At 38.5% G+C, this 11,006-nt stretch overlaps 1 protein-coding gene across 1 annotated transcript; it reads left to right on the top strand.

Moving 5' to 3' along the window:
• Positions 1-4,021: 4,021 nt before the first annotated feature.
• Positions 4,022-10,152, top strand: LOC100249091 (probable aspartyl aminopeptidase). The gene is made up of 11 exons (XM_002283439.4): positions 4,022-4,260; positions 4,739-4,874; positions 5,348-5,426; positions 5,547-5,740; positions 5,927-5,996; positions 6,808-6,924; positions 7,153-7,308; positions 7,981-8,154; positions 8,777-8,851; positions 8,934-9,074; positions 9,671-10,152. The coding sequence occupies exons 1-11, from the start codon at positions 4,167-4,169 to the stop codon at positions 9,890-9,892; spliced, it is 1,458 nt and encodes a 485-aa protein (XP_002283475.1). The 5' UTR covers positions 4,022-4,166; the 3' UTR covers positions 9,893-10,152.
• The last annotated feature ends 854 nt before the right edge of the window (positions 10,153-11,006 follow it).

The raw sequence follows: 11,006 nt of genomic DNA, 5'->3' as shown, positions 1-11,006 counted from the left end.
GTTTGGCTAGCAAGAAAACTAATGAGAAAACAAGAATATATATGAAAAACAGAGCAAGTGCTCTGTTTGTTGATTCTATATATGATATCTATCTATATTTTTATATCTATTACAATGGATGCAAGGGAATATATATAGAGAAGTTTTTCTAACCTTCCTAGCTAAGAAATCTTATGGTTGGTGGATTACAAGGAGAAGAATGGAAATTTATACAAAAATATCTGAAGAAAAGATCTAAAAGAGTTGGTGCACAAATATCCCAGTTTCGCACGTTGCATGGTGACTTGCGAAAATTTCGCAAGTTGATTTCGCAACTTAGAATCCACTTTCGCACGTTGAGATCCAAGTTTGCAAGTTGCAAAATCACTTTCGCATGTTGGACTTCACCGCGAATGCACAGCTGCCATCCACTTTAAATTTCGCACGTTGGAGTTCCAATTTCGCAAGGTGCGAAATTGTCCTTCAGCTGATGCAGTTGTCTTCCGAAGGCCATATCTTCCTCACTTCAGCTCCAAATAGTACATGGTTTGAAGCGTTGGATTCTTGACTTCCTGAGCTTTGAAATGGTATACAGCATGTAGAAAATGGACTTCGGAAAGTGCTCCAAAAGTGTGAAAGAAGACTGCAGCTGCTGTCCTCTATTTTCTTCACTCTGTTTTCCTCTTCTCCATTGTTCTTTCCTTGCATACTTTGAACGACTTTGGAAAAGGGCTATGGAGCTCCAAAGCTTGGTTCTTCATGAATTTGAGCTTCCAAAAGCTTTGCCATGAACTATATACAGCTCCCCCTCATTCTTGGATTGCTTTGGTGTAGCTAAAAGCTATCAAAAACACCAAAACTTAACACAATTTGATTAGAAACGATTGCAAGGGTCCTTAACATGTCAATTGAGTTAAAAGGTAATATTTACTACTCAAGAGTGTTTAAAAGAGTTAATTACAAGCTACAAAATAACATTTTTTGAGTAATAATCAGTAGTCCACCAGGCAGTCTGCTGCAGCCATGGCAGCATGGAAATCACGAACCCCTTACCTCCTAAGTTCCGTCTGAGCCCACTCTTGCAATCCAAACATGAAATTGAAGAGTTTGTCCTCCTCTAACATATTCTTTATGTCAAGCATCAAGGAGCTGAATTCCTTGACGTAGTCCCTCACAGATCCGATGTGTTTGAGCCTTTTCAGCGCTTCTCTAGCCACCCACGCAGTGTTAGTGGGGAGGAACTGATCCTTCAATTCCTTCTTCAAAGTCTTCCAAGTAGTGATTTGGGGCCTTCCAGACTCTGCATCGTCTTCCATCCTTGTTCGCCATCATAGTTTGGCATCACTAGTCAGATACATACTGGTGATGGACACTTTTTCGGCCTCAGGAATGTGAGTAGCCTTAAAGAACTACTCCATGTCCCATAAGAAGTTCTCTAACTCCTTCACGTTCCTGTTACCATTAAAGCCCTTAGGCTCTGGGACCCAGATTTTTTAAGGGGCTTCAGGGCCTGACGAGGACCCCTGCAACACACCCTTCTTGAGGACTGCAGGGCGCCCTTGAAGTCATCCATCAGGGACTGCATCTCTGATTTCAACCCAACAAGTTTCTCCTCAAAGAAATTGTCATGGGTCTCCGGCAGACTTCTCTGCACTTGGATTTCTCCAATGGTGTGTTCTGCTTACTAAGCCACAGTGCCATCATCACATAGCCATTCTCCCAATGTTTCTTCCATCCGAGTCATCCTTTCCCGTAGGGCATCCATTGCACTACCACCAGTCATCTCTAGTGCAAGTTTTGATACCTATTGTCACACCCCTGAAGATCACTCTAAATTTTTCACGAGTGTGCGATGCTAAGGACCCTTCCTTAGCCAACCTTCCTTCCTAGCTCTTAGAAAAACAAAGTAAAAACACAGTAACAGGGACACCAACATTTACAAGAAACCTTTCCCAACTTGTATTAATTCACTCTACAAGAAAAAATTGTTTTCCCCCTGAGTCAGAGTACAATGCTTCACACCCAAGCATTAAAAGAACTAGATCCCCAATCCCTTCCTCTCTCTCAAGGTTGCAGGAGCCCTTTTAAAAGACTCAGCCTGCAATTACATTTTTTAATTTCCAAATTCAAAAGTTGGAGCCAATCTGGTGGTTATGCAACTGGCCAGAACTGCCCATAATTGCCTTGCATAACCACCCACCACCCAGATAGTGGCCTGCACATGAACCACCCACTTGCACCGGCCATTATCACCTCAGCCAACTGGAAGTCAATTGGTTGCTTGACTTGATCACTTGTTGTCCCAACTAGTTGCCACTAGCTAGCTGCACTGGTTAGCTGCCATCTCCTCTAGCCTTTTTCACCAAGCTGCTGGAGAGTCCCCCTAATAAGCTGTCTTCTTCCCCACAAGGGGCCTCTTGTGACCGGGTGCTCACCAACGTGTCTTTGATCAAGGCCTTCTGATCTAGGCAGCATGCACCAACCAGTTGACCAAGTGTCTGGTGCATCAGTGTGTTTTCCCCACACTGATGTGTGAGCCCACGCCATGTCTAGGTGCCCATCGCTTGAGCGTGTTACTTGCTTCCACTGTCAAGTCCAACTCCATAGCAACGAGCCATGACATTGTGCCCATGGCTGATCCCTCTTGGTGCACAGGGCATTGCGCCCCTGTGCTGTGCGTAGGCATCATGGTGCAAGTCAGCTGTTGTCTGGTGCCCCATCAGGCCATGACATTGTACCCATGGCTTTCTCAGCTGGTTCACCGCACAAGGTTTAAGCGTCCTCGTGCCTACGTAGGGAGGAGGTAGGCCACACCAGGCCCCATGCCGTTGCGGCCATGGGGTGCACACCACACATGTTGTGGAGCCCATGTGTGCGTGCTCGAGTCTTGTCCATGTGTCGGAGACATTAATATGCCTGAGGAGACATAACGGAATATTAAATAAATATAAATTAAATTCCAAGTGGCTAAGGGGTTGACAGCTACCTTGAATTGAAGTATATGCACAAACATCTCTTCTGATTTTTTTCATGTAGTACTAAAGGATATATTGAAATAATATCAATTTTTAAGGTTTTCTCAATGTATTCTCTATTTCTGCTAATAATTATTGATATAGAAGTGTAGAAAAAAAATGTCATGGTTCAATGGGGCGATTGTGACATACAACCAAATAGTTGAGCTGACCCAGGTTGACAAGCAAACTTACAACACAATGATTTCATATGATGAGGCGATGATTGTGAGGTGGATGAAGGGGTCAACGTCGTAGATGTCGATGGAGCAGTCATTGGGGGCCGATAGGAGCTTGCGGGGAAATGAGAGGGAGGTGATAGTGTTAGAATGATCAGTTATGGTTCCGATCTCGGGCACGAGGTTGGGTCATAGATCTTGACGGAGTCATCAGTGCCGCCGGAGGCCGCGACGGGGCCAGTCACAACAACAGACTGGATGGAAGAGAGGTGGGAGGGATAAGACAAGAGCGGGATTAGAGGTTAGGGTTTGGGACTTTTTCAGGTTTTTGAGTTTGAATTCCCATATGAATTTCTCATATGATCCTGCTACAATGCTCATCTTGACCCTCCCTCTTTGTAATCAACGCGTTATTCTGTTGATGATGAAGACAGAGAAGATTCAAAAACCCGAAAAATTCATGAATTAAGTTAATGGTAATTAGCAATTTTTATATGAGAACTCACATAATATAACGAATTAAGATACTGACTACTGTATCAACTAACCAAGGGAAATCAATATTTAGAATCATCTATGTTCGACGTCTCTACATTGAGCAATTCGCAAGAATGAAACCCTAATAGTTGAATTCAACGGTGGAATTGACGAAGGAAAAAGACCTGGCTTGGTAGTTGCAGAACTGAATGACTAGTGTGATAGAATGATTCATTTGGCCTTCCACTAAAACGCAGCGTTTTGGTTTCTCCGTTTCTTCCAACTAGGTTCCCCATTTTGAATTGATTTTTTTCCGTTTATTTTTTCGAAAGTACAGATACAGTCTATGTTTTATACTTTTATTCCCGTGTCAGAACGCAACGCATCTTTTCTCTCTTTCTGTTTCTCCGGGGAGTAAAACGTTGCGTTTTAACATTTGTTCCGCTTGTAAGCATTCGCTCCAAACTCGTACGACACTTCCATATTTATTGAAGGCTCGAAGCAATCGACCGCAGCCATGGCTAAAGAAGAACAGCAGATTGAAGGAAACGACGTTGTTTCTGATCTAATCAACTTCTTGAACTCTTCGCCTACAGCGTTCCACGCAGTTGGTAACTTCTCTCTGCCATTTTCCATCTCCGTTTGGTTCCCGAGAAAATTGTGAAGACCAGAAATTTCAGTTTTCGTTTTATAGATTTAAGGTAGAAAAGCAATACAAAATGAAAATTTGAATCATAAGACGGAAAATTTGACCTAACAATACCAAGCCAAGTTGTTTTATTAGGCTTGGTTGAGCTCGTTCCAAACGACGAAAATTTTCAAGATTAGAAATGTCTTTTTTCTTTTCTCTTTATTTTTTCCTGAAATTTCCGAGGGACCAAACCGAAGAGTTCTGATTGTGGTTCTTTGGAAAAGAGAGGCTCAATTTATTTAGTTGATGTTTTTTATGTTTGGGACCAAAACCAGGGAAAGTATGTGATTCAATTCGAGTTTCTGTTTCCTTTGTCTCGGCAACTAAAGGGATGGGTAAGGTTTTGTTTTCAATTTCAACATTGTTTTTGCTGATGCTTAAGTTTTTTCTCTCACTAGATGAGGCCAAGAAGCTTTTGAAGGAGTCAGGATTCGTGCAAGTTTCAGAGAGAGATAATTGGAATCTGGAGGCAGGAAAGAGATATTTCTTCACAAGGAATTACTCTACCATTGTTGCTTTTGCAATTGGAAAAAAGTATGTAATGGTTCATAGATTTGGGTGTTCTTTAATTACTGTTGAGCCGTTTAGTCTATTAATAGATATCAATTCAGGCTGTGGTTGGTTACCAGGAAAATGTAGCAAAAGAAAAGATATTATCTTTTGAATTTAAATGTTGTGAAACCATAGGATAAGAGGAGAAAAATAAAAAATTGAAGTTTAAAATATCAAATAAAAACATTAATGCAACTGAGCTTAGAAAACTATTTCATTTTTTGGGGCTTAACACAGTTAAATGGTTAGCTGATATATGTTTTTGAGTTACTCAAAAGATAAACAGAGCACAGAGACAAATTTTGTTGTTTTCTTATTAACCAATTGAGGATATCCTTTTGGCATGATCTACTGTTGTCATGTAAAGATAGACATTCATAAGACTATAAGTTTGGCATTATTTGTTTTTGTTATTATTTTGATCCTTTTTCCTATTGATGTTGTATTATTCCTAGGTATGTCCCTGGAAACGGATTCTGTATTGTTGGTGCACATACTGATAGTCCTTGTCTGAAATTAAAGCCCATTTCAAAGGTAATTCAACATTTATGATGCTATAATCTTAAATAGTATATTGAACTGTTGCTGCTTTACTTAAATTGCATTCTTTGTGGAGACTTGAAATTTTTTTTGGAATTTTGATGGGTTGGTCAGGTAACTAAAGGTGGGTATTTGGAGGTTGGTGTCCAAACTTATGGAGGGGGTTTATGGCATACATGGTTTGATCGTGACTTAACTGTTGCTGGACGGGTGATAATAAGAGAAGGGAAAGATGCCTTCTCTCATAAGCTTGTCAGGATTGAGGAACCCATAATGCGAATCCCTAACCTAGCAATTCACTTAGACAGGTTCACTTCATTGAGTGGATTTGCTATATTACTTTTTGGACTATTCAATGTTTATGCTTCAGATTGATGTTCTGAATTGATATTTGTAAATACACTTGCTTTATTTGATTATGTTTGTAATTGTTTCTGCTCACCTTTAGCTGGACTTGATACTTAGTGATATATACTTTTACATCTTGTGTACAGGGGTGTTAATGATGGATTCAAAGTGAACGCACATAGTCATCTCGTTCCCATCTTGGCAACGGAAATCAAGGTAATTTTGGAATCATGTGCAATGTGCATTAAGGCTATGTCCATTTATATGTGTAGTGGTCACTGCTTTACAACTATATTCTGGCCCATGAAAGTGAATTTTATAGTGACTTCCAATTTCCTAAAGATGTTAATAAAGTAAATAAAATAAGGATCAAACTCTTATGAATCATGCATGACTGGACAAAGTTAGTTTATCTTTAAGAATGCTATTTAAGATGTGAAACCATGATAACATCATATGTATGTGGTGCAAATAGATGGTTTAGAGCCCATTTGGGAGTGATTCTAATTAAAGTGCTTTCAGTCTGTAGAGCTTTTATTAGTAATGCTTCTATTGGAAACACTTTTAAGGAAAATCACTTAGCATTTGGATATAAACTAAAAAGGTTCTCTGATGGTGTTTTTGGTAATATATTAGATAATAAGAAGAGATTTTTGGAAGAATCACTTACCAAGTGATTGTCCAAGAATCACTTCAAGTGATTTTCTAGATTTTTACAAGTGATTTAGAAAATCACTCAAAATCACTCCCACCCCATCTCAAAATCACTCCCAAACAGGCTCTTGATTCTTTAAGTTATTGATTTGTAGAAGGTGGAAAATTCTTTTATACCATAGATAGCTGTTGAGCACAAACTTCAATTATTGAAATAGGAATAACTGAAGCTAATATTGAGATATACATACATGCATGCATGCATATATACATACATACATACATACATACATACATATATATATAGATAAAGAAAAATGATTGTGCATATCTCTATGTTGATGCAATTTTGCTTTTCTACATCTTTTGGCAGGCTGAGCTCAATAAAGTGGTTTCTGAAAATGGTCCTGTTAAGAGTGGAGCTGATGAGAAAAAGTCAAATGAAAGAACAAAGACTGATAACTCAAGGCATCACTCACTTCTCCTACAGGTTAGGAAAGCTTGCAACCAAGGATCCTTTTTCCTTCTTGGTTGTTTTTCTTTTGTATGTTAATACTTTTGGACCAAAAATTTAGAAGAATCAGATCATATGAATGAGTTTGTAGGAATTAATGACAACTAACAATTGCTTCTCTTATAAGTGAACTTAGGTCGAAAAGTTTCCATTTTTTCCAATATGCCCTCTTGGTGATTTTTCCATTTTCTCTCTTTCTGCTAGCTGCTTGCAACTCGGCTTGGCTGTGAACCAGATGACATATGTGATTTTGAGTTACAAGCATGTGACACTCAACCAAGTACAGTTGCTGGTGCCATGAAAGAATTCATTTTCTCGGGAAGGCTTGATAACCTCTGCATGTCATTTTGCTCTCTAAAGGTATGACCCATATAAGCTTCCTTTCGTCATTAGAAATTAGCTAGGTATCTTTTTGTCATTTCAGTTTATCCAACTCTGCGATGTTCCTTACAGTGTCTATATGGAATGCTTGTTTCTAATGTATTTTTTTAATGTGGGGGTGTTGAGGGGAGTTAGTTGGTTTGCTCATGTTTGTGTGGTAAGACTATTATTGTATCATATCTCTGTCTCCTTCCTAGTCAAAATGTTTTGTCTTTAATCTTTTTAATTTGCAATTACTCTGGTTGCCTGTATGATAAATTAAAGATTGAGTTTTTCTCACTTGCATGTCTGGTTTTGGGGTAGAATCTTATTTAGCCATGCCAAGCATTCAAATTTTTATGAATGTATAAATTTTTCCTCATTCATAAATATTGAGAAAACTAGAGCCTTTTTATTGAGCAACTTTATGATGAGTTATCTTTTATGCCCAAGAAGTAAAATTTAATTTCTCTTAAGTATTTGGGTTAATCTTAACAGATCCTCGCAGCTTGCTGCATGTTCTGGTAATGTGAAATGCCAGCTATTATCAAATATATTTCACCACTACCACTCTCGCATGTTTTTTGTCTTAGGGAAAGAAAACTTCACCCCCTCTTGCCATTTGAACTCATGGCAATTAGTTCTCATTTGTTACTTTTTGGATTTTCTCAGGCAATGATAGATGCAACAGCTTCTGAAAGTACTCTTGAGGAGGAAACTGGTGTTAGAATGGTGGCATTGTTTGATCATGAGGAGATTGGATCTAATTCAGCACAAGGAGCTGGCTCTCCTGTCATGTTTGATGCATTATCACAAATAACTAACTCCTTCACCTCTGATTCTAAGGTAGTGACTATATTCGATGAATCTACCACATCTGTTATCCATATCAGCCATTTCTAGTGTAAAAAATAATTCAAAATCTGAACTTGTCCAAGGCATGTGTAGCATATGTCTAAGATTATCGTAGAAGCAATTTGCCTGATATGGTGTCCAACAAGATGTGACAGCTCTTCTTTAGAACTGTGTACAGGACTTGGAAAAAACTGATAATGAGAACATTAGCTGTGATTATTCAACTTCAAGATAAAATGTCAGTTTTCAATTCTCTGTTGCACTTTCTGTTTCAGAACAGAAGTGTCCTAACAAGCTAAAAGTTGCCAGCCATATGAATATGGGAATGTTTTCCTTTTTTCATGCTTTAGAGTTAGGAGATGGAAACCAAGTTTTGGGTGGAAGGAATGAAATCCACAGCCAGTGGATAACTGACAAATCTAAATTGTTTTTTTTCTGGCACCCAGGATGAAAGAATCATGGTTGTCTTTTGCCCTTTCTCTTGGACAATGGCTGTCAAGTGGACTCTTGGATTGCCCACTTTATGCACATAAATAAGAAAAATCCTCCCTTTGTTTGTGTTTTCATATTTCTGGAAGCCTTATTTATTTGAATTGTTTTGAATGCTATTCAGCTGCTTCAGATAGCAATTCAGAGGAGTTTCCTTGTATCTGCTGACATGGCACATGCCCTCCACCCTAATTACATGGTATGCTAAATCCTCTATCCTGTGTTTTGTCTGTGGACATCCTTTGATTTAACTCATTTCATGATATGGAATTCCTTCTCAGGACAAACATGATGAAAATCATCAACCCAAGTTGCATGGAGGACTTGTCATCAAGCACAATGCAAATCAACGCTATGCAACCAATGCAGTCACTTCTTTCATATTCAAGGAAATAGCTGCAAAGCACAACCTTCCAGTCCAGGTCAACTTTCTGCCTGCTAAAAATCTTGTGGTTGCAAACAATCCTAGATTCTGAATTTATACAGCTGGGTTCAGAGGTCTCATATAGACAGAATCATTTCATTTTGTTTTGTGTAACATTTGAAACCAGGGCTTCATCAATGACGTTCTCAAAGTGAGGAACAACAAATGAATAAAGAAAAGAACAAGGCGGGATTGGTGGCTAAAATAAATTGATAAGAAACAAAATAACTTGATCAGTAGCTAAAATGAACTATGCTTATTATAAGTGCTAAGAAACAAAACAAAATATGATATTTCATTTGCATGTGGTGTAGAGTATTACTTCAGCATTTTGATTCTTGATTCTGCCATCACAGATTCACAATTATAAATATCACCACTGTTTAGACCCAAGCTGTATATTTTCTCTTTTAGGCAGTTTTTTCTCATGAGGGGTGTTGGGGGAAGGAGGAAAGAAAAAGAAATGAGAATTAACAAGAAAGAACCCTTCACTCTTCACTCTTTCTGTTAGTTTGACGGGAAAATTTTGAGTGTAGTATCAGAAGTGGTGGTATAAAACCATTGATTGTTTCAGATACATTTCTGTGATTTCAGGATTTTGTGGTCCGCAATGACATGCCTTGTGGTTCAACCATTGGTCCCATCCTTGCAAGCGGTGTGGGGATTCGCACTGTTGATGTTGGTGCCCCACAGTTATCAATGCACAGCATAAGAGAAATGAGCGCAGTTGATGATGTGAAGCATTCGTACGAGCATTTCAGGGCCTATTTCCAAGAGTTCTCTTGCCTTGATGCTAAGATTACCGTGGACATCTAGGTCTCCACCGTATCTTCTTTACAGAATTTGATGCTTAATAGTTTCAACAGATGCCTGTTTGAGTTCTGGCTATGAAGACTTATCACTGTGCCTAAAGTGCTGTTCTGAATGATGTTTAGCTTTCCCCCAACTTGCTGCAACTTTCAAACCCTAATTTATGTGGTTTATATGCTGTTAACTGGGATGTTGAAATGAAAGATCAGATCTTGGTGAATCGGTTAACCGAATTTAATCTTATGAACTTCGGTTTCAAGCTTTAACTGTGAGATTCAGGTTAGGATTTAGACCAATAATGTAGGTGGATTTGAACTTATTATCGATACTCTGGGAGCATATTGTTTACAATTATCTTGATGATATTTGAACAAAACCAAACCCGTATCTTCTAGATTAAGTTTTACTTCCTTCAAGCCTGCGCTTTGTGTTGCGCCATACACCTGAGCTATAAGAGACTTTTGTGCCTTGGTTGGGTGCGCTCTACACCATTTTAAACTATGACCAACCTCTCGCGGTAGTCTGGTCATACTCTAAAAGCTACAGGCTTGGTACTTTGAATTGCAAGCGGCTCATTCAGGCTCTATCCAGTCTCTGATTCAGAGATCAATGCCTCTTATCTCCAAGTCGAAGGGAAAATACCGTCATGTGGTTTCCCTTTTCGAGCTTTTATTCATTATGGTTCGACTTGGTTTTATAATTAAGCAAAGATTCAATGTGATTCATCCATGTTGCATATAAACCATAAAAAAATATCATATTAATATGATAGCATGTTAGAATACAAATTTCATCTACACGGTCTTTATAAGTAAATAACATGTTAAGACGGTCTAGATTGGCTTCTGAGAAACAATTAGATTTTTGTAGGTTTGATGTATTTTAATAAATTTATTAAAAGAGTTTATAACTTTAAATTAAAAAAAAATCTAATATAAAAATCAAGAAAATATTACTTCTTACTTAAAAAATTTACTCAACCAGGTCAATTCATCTTCAGGACCCAGTCATCAGGCTTATAAACCTGATCCAAACCTCTTGGCATCTTTAGAAACATGTTTTGATTTGATCCATCGTGAGCTAACACAAAATGGTTGAAATTACTCTGATGAGATCCCAG

The sequence above is a fragment of the Vitis vinifera genome, chromosome 17, assembly GCF_030704535.1.
Source record: "Vitis vinifera cultivar Pinot Noir 40024 chromosome 17, ASM3070453v1".
Classification (NCBI taxonomy): Eukaryota; Viridiplantae; Streptophyta; class Magnoliopsida; order Vitales; family Vitaceae; genus Vitis; species Vitis vinifera.
Note: the sequence above shows the minus strand (reverse complement) of the source record. Positions and strands in the feature narration are given on the sequence as shown.

What these genes read in the sequence shown, in the direction of transcription:
- LOC100249091 (XM_002283439.4), top strand. Translation starts at nt 4,167, where the DNA reads ATGGCTAAAGAAGAACAGCAGATTGAAGGAAACGACGTTGTTTCTGAT. An exon ending in CTAGCAATTCACTTAGACAG is followed by an intron (nt 5,741 to 5,926) that starts GTTCACTTCATT and finishes TCTTGTGTACAG; the next exon opens with GGGTGTTAATGATGGATTCA. An exon ending in CCTTCACCTCTGATTCTAAG is followed by an intron (nt 8,155 to 8,776) that starts GTAGTGACTATA and finishes AATGCTATTCAG; the next exon opens with CTGCTTCAGATAGCAATTCA.